General features: G+C 38.1%; 1 protein-coding gene across 8 annotated transcripts in view; it reads left to right on the top strand.

Annotated features, from left to right (window-relative positions):
* The window catches only part of ntm (neurotrimin), a 453,513-nt gene that overhangs the window by 328,793 nt on the left and 109,001 nt on the right, over positions 1-15,719 (top strand). For 4 of the 8 annotated variants that reach the window (XR_005078668.1, XM_037120272.1, XM_037120269.1 and 1 more), the window contains exon 1: positions 3,350-3,988. Coding sequence is in view for 7 of the 8 variants with exons in the window: in XM_037120272.1 (XP_036976167.1) it covers positions 3,816-3,988 (173 nt within the window). In the remaining variant the exon portion in view is untranslated. Of the gene's footprint in view, positions 1-3,349; positions 3,989-15,719 lie in introns of those variants that run through there. The other 4 variants (XM_037120270.1, XM_037120274.1, XM_037120276.1 and 1 more) reach the window with 2 other exon arrangements.

The raw sequence follows: 15,719 nt of genomic DNA, 5'->3' as shown, positions 1-15,719 counted from the left end.
TCAGCGCTCTGTCGCCACTAAAAGACCATTGCACCGACTAACTTCAGTCTGTCTATGCAGTGTCCTGTAGAGTTTTTTTCACGGACATGAATACCCTTTTTCCTTGTAATAATTGCTCTTCACACTTGGCATTAATTGCAATAAATTTGCAATGTTAATCTTAAATTCCATTAGGGTTAGTGTTAACTGTGGTGTATTTACAGCAGTATTCTATGCACACTGTCAATGTTAAATAAACAAATCAGTAACAAATACAATAAAATAGAACTAAATAAGCTCAACCAATGGGCCAAACACTAAAACCTTGCACTTAAGGAAAACAAACAAACAAACAAACAAACAAACAAACAAAAAAATATGAACCACTTATAGGTTTGAAATTTCATGACATGACATTAAATTGTCAGACATCAGTTTTTGTGCTGGACTTGATCAAATATTGTTCATCTATTTTAGCCTTCAGGCTGCTGCAGCAGTAACACAATTGACAATGTGGCAATGGATGTGTAATACACAAAAAAAACTGTAGTTCAGTTGTTTTCTCAGTTCACCATACACTGCAGCTGCTTTCTCTTTCTTGTGTTCAACTTCACATACTTCACAGTTCACAATTATGGAGTTGGTTATAATGTAGCCTATAATCACCTCACTTCTCTTGTGCAGTTCCCAAGTGCTACCATGACAACCGTGTGTTTCATTCTCCTTTTTCTCAACATTGTCTTCATGCACAGCTCACATCTGCGCGTTATTTATGATCGCCTATTTATGCAGGAAGGATGAGGGATAAGAGATAACAACACAACATCAGCAGGAACAATAGTTAGGGTTAGGGTGTAATAATGATGATGGTAATACCTGCCATTTTGCAAATGCCTTTAAAGTCACCCAATTGCACTTAACAATGCACAAAAAAAGGATGGTGCTGGTGTTGGTCTGTTGAGGAGTTGTATAAACCTGAGAGCAGGATGAATACAGGTCACACAGGTCATGAGACTGCATCTCTGTTTTTCATGTTGTCTAGTCTCAGGATAAAACCTTGTCTTGGTCCTGTGTACCACTTGACATCTCCTCTGTAAAAATGGGACACCGTCATGATTCAGTTATTTCAAGAAAAAGAAAAGGTTTGGCTTGTTCCCAGGTTTTAACACTGTTTTACTGTTTTATACTTTAAACTATATATATATATATATATATATATATATATATATATATATATATATATATATATATATATATATATATATATATATATATATATATATATATATATATATATATATATATATATATATTTTAGTACTTACTTTATGAACTGTGGATGACAGTATCGTCATAGTTTATTTAGATGAAATCCGAGTAATCAAGACTTAATTGTTCCACACAGGTCCAGAGAGAACCACAAAGTGAAACCAAGGGCTCAATACACAGCCAACATCTCAGGCTAGCAGCTACCTCTTTAACAAGCAGCATGGCTTCAGTCTGAAACTGAATTGAAAAGGAATTTGGAATGAAGTAAAATACAATAAAGGCATGGTGTGTGTGAATAAGACAAAGAAAAAGAGTTGTTTTTTTCTGCAAACAGCCTTTTCTTTTTCAATGCAATGTGTTGCTCAATAACAAAATAAAGATATGAATTCAGGATATTGATATTTAATTGCAGCATTGTCCATAACAAGTGGCCATTCATGTTTTGCATCTAAAAACAGTAGCCGTTATGCTTTCATCCTTTTATACAAGGTGCTATAGAGGTTTTGTTATGTCAAGCCTGCCGTTACAAAGCAACCAAGACTGCTTGTACCAATTAGCACTGCCAGCAATAAGTAACTGGTAATGTGTAAACAATGGTATCATCAGGCTCACCAGTTCTCAGATGATATGTGTTCAGGCATTCTTTGTTTTATTGGGGTAAGGACTTGACAGGTCACATATCATCAGGCTCACCTGTTCTCAGTTGATATGTGTTCAGGCATTCTTTGTTTTATTGGGGTAAGAACTTTACAGGTCATACTCATGAAGCTATTAAGACTTGATTTTTTTTTTTTTTTTTTTTTTTTTTTTTTTTTTAATCTCAGGAGAAACTTCACGAGGGGCTGGCTAGCATACACAATTCACACTGTTTAACAGCAACTTTTTTAGTATCTCTACTAGTAATGTGCTGTATGTGTTATATCTGTAATCTGACTATGTAACTTCTGAGCCACCAGATGCAACTGATGGGATATTGGTGCATGCTAACATGTAGTGAAACAGCAGCACCAGTAGAGAAAAATAACCTCTGTTAAGTCCCTGATGTATCACACGAAACAATCATCAAACGGCACCATCTACCACAAGCTACTGGTGATACCAGAACAAGCAAGGCAATGGGGGAGGCCACTGACTGTAAAGCATTCAAGAAGGTTTATCAGAGCTTAGTTCAAGTTGTTGTTTGTAAGAGAGGGCTGGTTTTCATGTAATGCACTATGCAAGTTCGCCATAAGGAAAGTATTTCTATAGTAAAGAGCAGCTGGAGTTTAAAGAAGCAGGTTGCATACTGAATTAGTTTTTGTTTTTGTGTGGAGGTTGTTGTTCTTTTTAAAGATTTACAGTAAAGATAGAGCATCATCGATTAGATGCTGATAAGTCATTCAGTTGATCAATGGAAAATCAATCAACAGATATTTGGATAATCGACAGTTATTTAAGCTGTGCTTCAAGAAAAAAAAAAAGAATATATATATATATATATATATATATATATATATATATATATATATATATATATATATATATATATATTTGTTTTTCTTTTTTTTCCCCTTTGGACACAAAACAACTACATGAACATGTCAGCGAGGGCTTTTGAAAATTATGATTCTTACATCACTGAGAACATTTTAAATAAGTGAATGAATAATGAACATATTATGAAAATGCAATTGACTTAGTTGCAGCCCCAGTCCACTGCCTGCATTGTTCTGCATTTGTTTACTGCCATGTTTATGATAAATAATTTTCCACAGTTCGTGGGGAATTGTTTAGTGGAATAAGAGATGAAAATGGTCACCATTAACAATAACATATCATCATAGCCTAACTCAATGCTTATATACCAATGCAAAGTACCAAATTTCAAACAATCCATAAAAAAGCACTATACAATTTTTTTTGGTTTGTTTGTTTTTCCTATCAGGGTGAAATCGATGTAAATGTAAATCCGTTTTGCTCTCACCGCTACCCCAACTGTCCATCTCTGACGTAGCCAGACGGAAAGTGCTCATACTGGAGGGCACCGGCAGAGAAACTCATTGACAGCCGATGCAAATCGCATACTTGCATCTCAGTCTGTTTTCCACACCTGCCTCTGGTGTATCTTTTTTCTTGCTCGCCTGGTGTTTAGGCACACGGGCTTCATATTAACAACTGAAAATATATCCTTAAGATTTTTTTTTCTTGTCGCGTATTACTTCTTATGATAAGTAAAAGAAAAAAAAAACAAAAAACAAAAAACAAAAAACTTAGTTAAGAATCGGAGACATCGTAAACTGCCACAGTGATAAGGGATTTTTATTTTTTTTTTCCTGCGCCCTTTAAAAAAAAAAAAAAAAAAACAATAAACAGTGGATGTTTTACAGTGCAGTCAGATAGGGTCGAGTGTCTCTCCTCCCCTGCACACCGCGGGTACCTGACGAGCAGATCTGGATTAAGACTAATGAACCGGGGGTAAATAATCTCCACGGGACCGTTGACGGGACGGAAAGACGGACTCATTACCTCGCTGTGGGATTTTTGTTGCTTTTCTTTTTTCTACACTTCTTCATTCTGAGGAACGGACGATGTCTCTCCGCGGATACTTTGTCGCTTTTTTAAAATGCACAGTTGTGCTCTCGCTGAGGATTTTGCTTCTTGTGCCTGCAGGGTTGCCCGTCCACAGCCAAGGGGATTCTCAATCCGACAACAAAGTGATGGACAATATCACCGTGCGACAAGGAGAGACGGTCTTCCTCAGGTGAGTCAACGCATTTCTTTTATATTTTTAAGCTCTCCCCGCTCACGCTGCTCCTCACCAACAGTATTCCCAAAGTTGAGCGCTGTCTGCAGGCTGTCGTAATTGAAGCATTTAGCGGAGGGGAGGTCGAGACAGAAACACGACTGAAGTGTCGTCTGTTTTATCATGTTCCCGCCGTGGAAAAAAAAGGGGGATTTCAGAGGATTAGTTTCTGGAAAACACTCAATCCAGAAGCGATACTCTCCTAATCTTTTAGCAGCTGTTAACGAGAGACTTAGCGGTTTTAATTGTTGTGTAACGGTGCAGAACTAAAGGTGGATGGGGGGAAACAAGTGTGTGTCAGTGAGGAGAGAAACAGCAAAAAAAAAAAAAAAAAAGAAGAAGAAGAAGACAAGAAACAGCCGTCAAGTCTGTGCTGAGGGGCTGAGGGAGGAGGACACATGTGGATAGAACAACAAGACAAACACAGTAAAGAGGCGGCTGCAGGCGCTGGGGTGGATTGACTAACAATTCCTCAGGATGGGAGATTGTCTGTGGTGACCTTTCCCCCCCAATGCGCCTTCAGAGGCTTACTGGACGTAGAAGGATTTATGTTGCTTTCAAGTGCTGTCGGGAATGTGAAATGTAACATGGGCTACAATCACAATGGTCAAAAGGAAGGGATTTTCTTTGATACCAGTGTGGGCGAGGTGCAGTGTGTGCGACTCGGTGGGTTCGGGAGCAGTGTTAACAGTTGATGGCTGAAGTCTTGCTGTACACTTCTACATGCACACTGTAAGAATGCAATGTAGCCTTAATAAGAATATCTTTACAAGCAAGTCTTTTTGAGGCTACCTTTACACCGTGAATGATTTCTCCTGGCTTTTTCTTGCTAGCAGTAATGTTCAGCCTTTTCTTCCAAGATCAGACTGAAGACTGTCCACTGCCAACTGCAAAAATATCCTGATGGTGCATGTTGAAGTTTAGGCCTACTGTGTCCAATCAGAGCTTTCAAAAGACACATGGTCACATCATTAAAACATTTTGTTATTTGTTATTTGTCTTTGTTTGTTTTGTCAATAACTTCCTTCAGGTTGGAGCATGTGTTTCCCAGCCAGTAATTCCAGAAATTAATAAATCAGCCAAACTGATGGCCCTTCGTGAAATCTGACAGAATCATTCTCCCTCAGTTCCCTTTGTATCCTAAAAGCTGACATGTTTTCATGTAGGTTATAGGTAGCAGCATTGTCAAAGATAGTATAACATTGATGAATATTGGTTCAGAATATTTCAACCAGTTAAATGTGTATTTCTTTGCATTATTGAGACCAGTTCTATCTGCATTTTGCTTTGTTCTATGTTGTGTCAAAGCCCTATCTCATCCAGAATTAAATTAACTTTGGTACACAAACCTTCTTATATTTATCATTTAATAAAAACCTACAATTTTATATAGATATCGTGTTTTTCCCTGTGATATATGAAACATGGCAGGGCTGAAATATATGGTATTTCCTTTTTACAGTTATTGGAATTGCAATATAATCCACAGTTAATGAATGGGATAACTTTTGCATCGCAATATATATTTTTATTGAATTGAACTACTAAAATCATGATGACGTGACATTTCTTGGGGTCTGTACAAACAAACATGTTTTCTTACATTTGAAGAACAAGATTTGGATGTCTCTGCAACACCACAGTTCTTCATTATAACACTGCTTTGTCACAAATTTTACATTTATCAACAAATGGCAGCTTCCTGCAATGTTGATCCTGTGCTTGCCATGTCGATAATATCGGTAATATTGTTTTGTGTATCCTCAGTACATGGCATATGTTGACCTTTTTAAGGTAGGCTATTGTACAGAAGCAAGAAATTATAGTATTGTGACTCTATTACAACAGTATATGCAGTTTGTATTGCATCTGTCTATCAGTAATATTTGGCTAAATATGAACAGTCTCTTACACTCTCGACACCAGGGATTTTCAAACTTTTTGGAGCCAAGTACCCCCTTATAATCCTCATCCTCACTGACATTTGCTCTCCTAGATGCCCTAGGAATTATTTATAACTTAAACAAATTGAATTTGAATAAATAAATGTTAATGCCATTTCTTTTGACCTCACAGCATTTCTAATGTTCAAGTGACATCTTAAAGATTTCAGAAAATGAATAGTAACAAGACTGGCGATTCCTAATTAACACAGTCAAGTGTCATGGCTTAAGCACTTTGGGGGATTATATAAAACCAACAATTGAAAAACCAACACATCCTCAAGGAGAGGAACAAATATTTACATGGTAGGGGTATTCAGGCTTTGTAAGGGTGACTTATTTTCAAATGACCATAAAAACAGACTTTACAGACCTTTACTACTGGTTGTCTCTATTGACATCAACCTGAAAAATCAACAGTTTGTGAGCTAACTTCTGTCCATCCATCACAGGAGAATGTAACACACTGAAAAGGGAATGTCAACATAAAGATACTGTTTATGACTACATTTAGATCTACAGGTGCTCTTATCAGACATGTTTTCTCTACCTATGTAAGCTTGACTGTGTAAGACTGGCAAAGTCCTAATGAATCCCGTTAAGTTTAAACCCCGTGAAAAGCTTACTTAAGTGGTTTAACCATAGTATAATGAACACATTATTGAAATTATTGGGAGAAAAACTGAACAACATCATAACAGTTTTAGTAAGTAAACCTAGTCATAAATATTTGCATTAGGCTTTATCAAAGTTTTATCATACACAAATCAATTCACACATCACTCACATCAGTAACTCACTAAATTAGTGAGAGGGATGAGCCTGTCTCTCACAACACAGTTTCTCTATTCTTGGAGTGATGGTTGACAAACAGACTCTAAGATCATCCTCCACTTATAAACAAGCCCTGTACTTATTCTTCATTTTGCAGTCAAAGTGAAAAGTGATGATTCACAGAGGTACGTTGTAGGAAAAAGGGAGCGATACCCAGTCCCAGGTTATCAGTGTTCACATCGGAGAAGTATTAGCTGAAGTGCTCGCTCACCATTGATTCGTCCAGCTGAATAGGAAATTGCTCACATAAACACAGTCTATCCAGTAGTTGTGACTGAATGTCAACCGATAGTTCTTCAGTTCTCCTTCTCATGGTGTCATTTGAAAGTGGTACAACTTTAAGTTCATTAGCTGCCTCTGTCCCAAGCACAGCTTCACACATTTCAACTGTGACAATATCAACAAATATGAAGCCCTCTGTGCTCTTAGGTCGTGGCTAGGTTCACTAGTCATGATTTCTGAAGCATATATTCCTGACGTTTTTGGCAGAAAAAAACATTGTTTTGTCCTTAAGCCCCAGGTGCTTTGTCATCAGATGCCGGTTTAGCTTTTGGCAGGCTTCATGGCTTTATTAGCTAGCACCTGAAGACACACAACACATTTTGGTCTTCCGTCGCTGTGCTCAATAGTTCAGCTGGTTTGGGCTTAGCATCATTTGATGAAGTGGACGGTCTTAAATAGGCATCCATCGCCACTAACTAGCTAATCATCAGCAGGAGCTGTACACTAAGTGTGTCCTGAGCAAAGTGATGAGAGCGAGTGATGTGTGTCAGATTTACGTGATACAATCATATGAGAGTTGTGATTGGCCCAAAGCTAATGTAAGTGGGAGTAATTGGATCACTATTTGTGTTTTATTGGTGCTGTGGTTCCCATGTGTACTTATGCAATTTTCAATGATATGGCATAACTTATTGCAAATTTCGCAGACCCCCAAGCTATGGCTTGCGGACCCCCAGGGATCCGGGGACCCCAGTTTCAGAAATGCTGCTCTACACAACCCTTACCAGTGCTGCAAATGTCTGACAAGAATTTGTTTAAAGCTACTCTTGATGCAAGGTCTTATCTGAAAGCTATTCTCCACCATTAACCATCTCCTCAAGCCACAGACAGCCCCGCACAGAAGAACACTGCAATAAATTCATGGCCTTTTTCAGCTCCAAAATTGACACCATCTGTGCTGTCCTATCTGGCTGTCTCTCAGCTCTACCTATCCTGAATGTCGACCCACAGTCTGGGATCTCCCAGCCTCTCCATTGCTTCCCTGAAGTCTCACAGCAAGAGGTCGAGGACATCATCAGGAGGATAAAACCCTCTACTTGTGCCCTCAACCCCTTTCCTACAGCCCTGGTGAAAACAAACATCTCTATCATAAGTCTGAAGTTTGATCACCACAGTGATAAACTACTCCACCCAATCTGGCTATGTTCCACTTGCCCTAAAAACTTCCATATTAAGACCTATCCTTAAAACACCCTCCTTGGACCCTAAAATCCCTGCCAACTGCAGGCCCATTTCTAACCTTTCATTTCTCTCCAAGGTACTAGAAAAAGCTTCTACAGGATCACCTGAAACACAACAACATTTTCGAAAGGTTTCAATCTGGTTTCCGCCCCGCCCACAGCACTGTAACAGTTCTGATGAGGCTCACAAACGACCTGCTGATGACGGCGGATGCTCTCTGGTTAGAATATAATATATACATGTTGATGAAGGTTCTCAGTCATCCAGGTCATTGGTAAGTGCTGTAATGTAAGCAACTGGAATATACTTTATTTTCTTTCTGTGCATGTTCTACTCACAAGCGGCTAACAGAGGGTTATGTCTGTGGCAGTTAAAATATTTTTGTTAACTAAATTAGTGAATGAATGAATGACGAAAATGATGAAAAGACAACTTATTTTCTTCAGTGTCTATTGCATTTCCGGCAGATTAGACACTTGTGATTAAATGCTTTGGGCCATGTGAAGTCACATCTTATTCGATCACTTTATTTAGCGTCAATGTAAACAGTTCATTTGGAATCTCAGAATGATTGCAGTTGGCTTGAAGAGGTACTATCTATTAGGGATGAGCACTTCAAGCAAAAGCATCATTCGTTTTTCACTGGGAACTATTCAACCGTTATTCGAAGATTTACCCTGACCCCTCCCCGTATGTAATATGTCACGACATATGATATGTGATAACGAGTCATGTCAGAAAGTATTTGGAACAGAGACTCTTCAGGGAGATTTTGTGATTGATAAGCGTCTGCCCTGAGCTGCAGCAAGAAGAATCCACCCACGGAGTTGAGACACTGGTATTGGTGTTGGTTGATGACCCTTCTGAGACAGGCTGATGGAATGATGAAGCTAGTGAATTTGTGAAGACTGGGCGGTGATGGGGAGTCAGAGGGCATAAAATAGCAACCATAATGAACTCAAGGCAGGAAGACAATCATAATTAAAAAGACAGCAGCAAGATGACAGGCTTACAGTCAAGGCGTGTTGCTGTGTTTTTGGGTGGATGTGCCCATCTGATGTGAGCAGCTGATATCAATTAACAGCCCCCAGATAATGACAGTTAATTTCTCATACCACACTTTTATCAACTCATCTCACTCATGCTTACTCATAATTGACTAAGGACTGAGCATGCTAAAGAGTCGATGCCGATGTAAAAACAAGGGAAAATAACAATATAAAGTATATTTTTTAAGACAAAACCACAGCCATGTTAACTATTTCAATCTTTATTATCCATTGACTGAATTTGTCCATCTAATCGCTGCTACTGATTCATTAACTGGTGTCCAGGGATCTCGAGTGGTCCTTTGGCTTCCAGAAGGTTATCTGCAAAATAAGGAGGAGCTCATCTTGGATGTTGTTAAATTTAATTTGAGCAAAATGAGCCAAGACGACTGTTCAGGATACCAACAACAGTATAGTGAGACTAACTGAATCAGATGGGGGTCAGCGATGCGCTGATCTGGGTTCTTTTAGATGTATTTAGTTTAAGAATCTCTGTCCTTGTCCATGCTAACAATGATAATTACCTGTATCAGGTTGTTAGGAAACCAATTCTGTTCATGTGTAGGGAATGCAGTTTATTGCATCAGTTTTCTGGATAAACATTGTTCAGGGCCTACTGGGACACGAAGGGGTGAGTAACATACAGATCTGCACTGATAAATCCAACATTGAGGAGAAGGAATGTCGGTAATTTAGAATAATTTGACAAAATAAATGCACATGTTAAATAACTGCCTTTAGAATCAGAAGCATATGATGAACAAGAGCAGCAGGCTCTTGTTGAGGTACTTGAAGGTTCTAGTCAAGTACTGTCCTGACTCTCAGCCCTCACTGCTGACCCTCTTCAGGGACAAGGACAGTGCTGCCATGTCCATAATTGCAGGCTGTAAGTGGTAGAAGTTAGAGAGTGTGTCTATGGCAATCCTATGTTTCTGCTGTATGTCAAAGCTCATATTTTTTTTCAGATCAGTTCAAAGGAATTCTGGTACTGTACAAAACTTTTGTTGTTGCTCCTATCCTCCCTAAACTGTCAAGCACTGTCATTAGCACTATGCTGTTAAGCCATGCACATGTCAGTGGGACTGGCAAGTTTAAACTTGCCATGGTGTGCATCAGCCTCCAGGCTGAGCAGTAATTGTTGTTTCAATCTGAAATTGATTCACACATCATGGGGTCGTACTTTTCTTTAATCTTCTTGACGAGTGCCCACTTATATGGTCACATCAGTTAAAAAGGCATTTGAATCTAAAGTGCATGCTGTTTCGAGTCTGGATGCTCAACTTCATAGGTAATACTGTCCAACTATCTATAGTGGCTGATTCACATTAAAAACATTTAACCAATGAAGCCACCCAGTTTTCCCTCCCATCACCGCTTGGTCAGTTGCCCAATGCTTCTAAGTTTGATGCTGTAGTTATACCTGTTGTTTCACTTGTTGAAGTCTATGGAGAGGGGCGGTCTGGGGAGTAGGGAGATTGAAACACTGGACTTTCTTCCAGGAGGATCCTCACTTACTACTTAGCTAAACCAAACTAGCTAAACCAAGCCAAACCAAACCCTGACCGTTTCACAATGTTTATATTTGTCCAGAAGTTGTGCACATCATTTTTAAATAGCTTTTGAAGAGAGGAAATAGTACATTTGTTTTAACTTTAAGACTATGGGGATTTTCATTAGCACTGATAGATCGGAAATTAAAAATGCGTCATTTAAATTCTTTTTCCATATACCTATAAGACATGCTGAAGCCAGTTCTCTATGTGGGACAGAGGACTATCTAGCACTAGTGTGATCAGGCTTCCTGCCAGCTAGTCAAGTCTGGGTTCTTTTCCAGCTCCCACCCAGGACACCTTCTCATAGCTTTTCTTTAGCATTCACAGCGGACTCATTTTCACTCTGTTAGTGTAGTTAACTGTTAACAATTACTGAGTTGCAACCTCAGTAATTGATAACCCAGATCTATTTATATTGAACTTCAATACTCATAGCTAGGATTAGTGCTTACTACTTTTTTTTTTTTTCTATAACAGTGTAGTGGGATTAAAAAAAAATAGGAAATGAGAGACAGAACAGGACAATTCAACAGTACATTTGAAGCACAAGGGAAATAAGAGAAAGGTTAAAAGTATTGGCAGTAGCATACACCGTGCTGGTAGGCCATCTTCCATCAGCTAGCTGAGCCAATTTGTATTACCTTTATAGTCCTTGGGAACATTTGGATGTATTGCATTCCTCTGGCACAAATGATGTTATGGATGTGGGACTCACCACCCCTGTTGTGCACTGTGCTAACAAGCTCCCCATTGCCCTTTTTGACAACTGCCAAAACTGAGAGTGATATCACATTTTAAATTAAAGAAAGTCAGAGCAGCCATTCATTTTGTATTTGTGTTGTTTTCAGTGCTGTGGCCTGATTTGTGCAGATGATGTATAAATAACTAATTATCAGTTTATCTCAGTGTGATGTGAGCACTGACTCCCCAGTTGATCCATTCCTAGTGTAGCAAAGCTGCTGTATTGCTGCATCTAATGTAGGCACACATGCTTAAAACCAGTATTTATACAAAAATGTGACTCATTTTAAATATTGTTAAAATATAGAAGTTTTTACTTACATTTTCGAACAATATTTGAAGATAAAATGCAACTGTATTCCCTTTAGTTGATAACAAACCAATAAACTTTTTTTTTTGCAATTTTTTTGGTATTCATTTTTTATTGCATTTTGATGGCAAACAAAACCAGATGAAGGGAAGTGTCCAATTTCTGAATAGTGAGTGTAAATTTCCGCTGTTAATTTTCTGTTTAATGTGCTTTGGAAAATGTAGTTAAACATTACAAAATGGCAAACATTTAGCCTCAGTTAACTGCAAGTATGATATAAAAAAAGATTACAGGTTAAAATTTTAAAACCTCACTGCTTTTCCTTGTCTCCTCCATTGTTGGCTTTCTGATGATCAGCTGCTCTTGTTTCAGGATGCATCTCTCCATGAAATATAAGGACGGCAGTCAAGGGAACAGATGTGCTTGCTAACATAGGACATTGAATTCTGAGCTGTGGGAGGCTGAACCCTGTTAATGTTAATGTATTCGCAGTGCTTTAAATAAACCAGACTATTGTCACTGGTTTGAATACAAAAGCAGATTAATTTCCCATCCACACAGATTTAAAAAGAGACATGTAGCCACCTGAGACTGCGATTAATGAATGTCAGCACGACAGTGGCCAAGGTGAGCTGACAACCTCCTGAGACGCTTATCTACCTGTGCAGACCATGCTGGTCCTAGAGCCACATCATGTTAACATGTATTCCTTTCTTTTCTAGCTGCCTGATGAATGTATTCAGGTTAAATGTTTAAGGGACAAGGGTCTGTTCGAATAAGGGAGAAAGTTTTAATTACCTTGATATTCAGTTTAGCTTGCAGGATGTCCATTTGACTAATGTATGTATGAAGTTGTACTGACACATGTGCCTTCAACTTGCTGCATCAGTGTTGTGAATAAAAACTATAGTGCGCTAAGCTTTACTGTCAGCATTGAAGATTTTCATATTCAGTCCATGTCAGGAGTTTATGCAGGTCTCTTTAAAGGGTCCATTCATTTTATTCCTTATATGCCATTGGCGAGATTGAAAAGCTGATCATTTGATTTCACAGAGGGATGCTAACGATTCTCTCTGTATTTCCATTTCCTTTCACCTTGAGTTATCCAGCCAGGCCGACATCCATCAGTCCTATATTTTCACCTATTGTCTTCAATGTTATTGTCTCAGAAATGGGTTTTCATCCTCAAAATGAAGGTGCTCGATGGAGAGAGTTCCAACAGAATAGGATCACTCTGCAATTTCATCAGTTAACAAGATTTTGAGACACTGAGTCCTTTCTAATACAATTGCGATATAGCTGAAAGCATTTTTCTAATTTAATCAGGCAATGTTAGATGTTTTTTTTGATAGATATTTTTGTCTTCGTATTCATCATCTTAGCATACATTGTAAAGACTGAAGTCAGGTTGCATTGTCAGTGAAATGAGCACAAACATGCACACTCCATTACTCCCGTTCCTGTATTATATGTACAATTTAGTATGAGGGGATTGTATATGTTTGTGTACAGCATGTGGATATCACCATGAATCTGGTGTGGTGGAGTGATGAGATATCTGATGCTTTTGACTTAAATCATTACTTGTTAATTTAATATGGTGAATGAATTAGCAGGCAGTTGCTTATTCGTGCATTCAGGAGCAACATAATGATTAATTTGGGGTCATGTTTGTGTCTGCCTGATGAATGTTAGTCCAATGATCACTCTTTTTTTTTTTTTTTTTTTTTTTTAGCTCTCTACATTTTGGTCTCTACCAACTCCTAAGCATGTGGCTCTTCCTTAATTTGCTAGCATTTATGTTTTGAGTAAATAGCAGATGTTTTAAATTGATCCTTGTGAGACATCTTCATCAAATATCTGGGGACTTAATTTGAAGACATTGTGGTTGAACACTTACTAAAATGCAATTATAATATGGTCTGAGTGAATCCTTGATTAAGTTAGGTGTAGGGTTTCCCCGAACTGCTGATATGCAAAAACCCTAACCCTAACCCTCTGCCCAATCCAAAATGATATTATAGTATCTGAAATGAATGGAATTAGCTTAAATTTGCTGCAGAAACCTTGGCATTAGAAATAAATTCAGTACACTTCTTTAGGTTGCTGCCAACAATACAATTTTTTTTTTTTTTGTAAAAGTCTTGAAACTGGATTGGGACAGTGACATGGCTGGATAGCTAGCCTGTCTTGTTGTTAAACATGCTGTCAGATGGTGAACTGTTTGTCACCTGTGCGCAGACTTATTGACATTGAATCTTGCTAGCATGATGTTAGCTTTCTTGATATTAGCTGAGCCAAATATGAATGAGCTGAGCGGATTAGTTCATCTTCTGTTGCTAAGTAATATCAAATGTTTTTTTTTTTTTTTCCTAATAGAAATAGAATGGTGAAGAATGTCTCCATTGCAGAAGAACCTTATGGGATGTAGCACTGTCATTACACTGGAATTTGTAACTGTGATATAATAGCTTGTTTGATACCATGTGGGAAAAAATATTTTTTTAAATGTATCCAAATGTTTTTTTTTTTTTGTTTTGTTTTTTCATACCAAGGCTTGAGCACTGTGTGTTCAGCACAACAGCATTTAAGATAAATTACATCATATTCAGAAGAGTGGGAGGAGGCAGGCCTATGTCGACACTATGTAGACTTGATGTAGGAGACAAGAGTGAGAAAGCACAGCTGTTATCATTATTGATACTGTGGAAAATTAGAATTGAAACAGGTTCAAATATGCAGTATCAATATTTGTAGATATTTTTACCAACAATAATATGGGATGGTAGTAATTGTTCAGGCTATCAGTCAAACTCTCAGAAGTTACCATGGACCAGAGTTATTGTTTGTGAAAAACTTTATTTTTTAATTGCAAAATGCTTTGAAATATTAATTAATGGTCTCAATTCTTTTTTTGGCAAATGATTATTGTATAAGCAAAATAATGCCCTTTAAGGTTTCCATAATCAGGAATTGATTGGCTTCATGGATGAAACTAGAAATGGACACCTTGTTAGACATCATCCTTTACTTATTGTTGGTATTCCTTTTTTTTTGTTTTAACCCTGCCTTTCTTCAGTCATGTGGAAAAAACTTTTGTGTATGTGTGTGTGCGTGCATGTGTGTGTGTGGTTCTTTTCAGCAATGAAGAGAACAAGTGAAAAGAACTGAATAAAGTTAAAAGGGCATTCATTTCAATATGATTTGTCAAATGAGACTTGTATAATTAGCCATCCAACAGTTAAAAGAAAGCAGGTTGAAAAGTGTAAGGTCATGTCAAGTGCTGCAATCACACAGTTCATTATCACATTGTAATCGAAAAAAGACCAATGAGTTGTCTGCTGTTGCACTTGATGACATTAACTTGTGCAGATGCTCTGAGAAAGGGCTTGGCCTACATTTATAGGCTCTGTCTATTGTTGACGAGAATAATCTCCTATCTCCAGTGGATTACAGAGTGAAGACTTGCTGAACTGTGGAACAGTGGCAGTTCATTGTCAGTAATTTCAGAAAGATATCTTTTCTCTCTCTCTCTGTCCCTCTCTCTCTCCATATCCCCTCTCACACTTGTCTTGCTTTGAAGTGATTTAATTCCGCCTTGAATGCTGTCCAGGAAATTACAAAGCCACTGTAATGAAGTGTGGCTGATTGGACAAGTGCCCTTGTGTGAACATTCATTTTTTGTTATCCAGGAATTTTGAAATGAGTACAGGCAGGTTGCATCGTGCAGATGGATTTTTCTAGCCTCAACCCCCAGCAATTCGAAGCTTTCTGGTACCAATTCCGTTAAGTTAA

The sequence above is a fragment of the Acanthopagrus latus genome, chromosome 13, assembly GCF_904848185.1.
Source record: "Acanthopagrus latus isolate v.2019 chromosome 13, fAcaLat1.1, whole genome shotgun sequence".
NCBI classification, from domain to species: domain Eukaryota; kingdom Metazoa; phylum Chordata; class Actinopteri; order Spariformes; family Sparidae; genus Acanthopagrus; species Acanthopagrus latus.
Note: the sequence above shows the minus strand (reverse complement) of the source record. Positions and strands in the feature narration are given on the sequence as shown.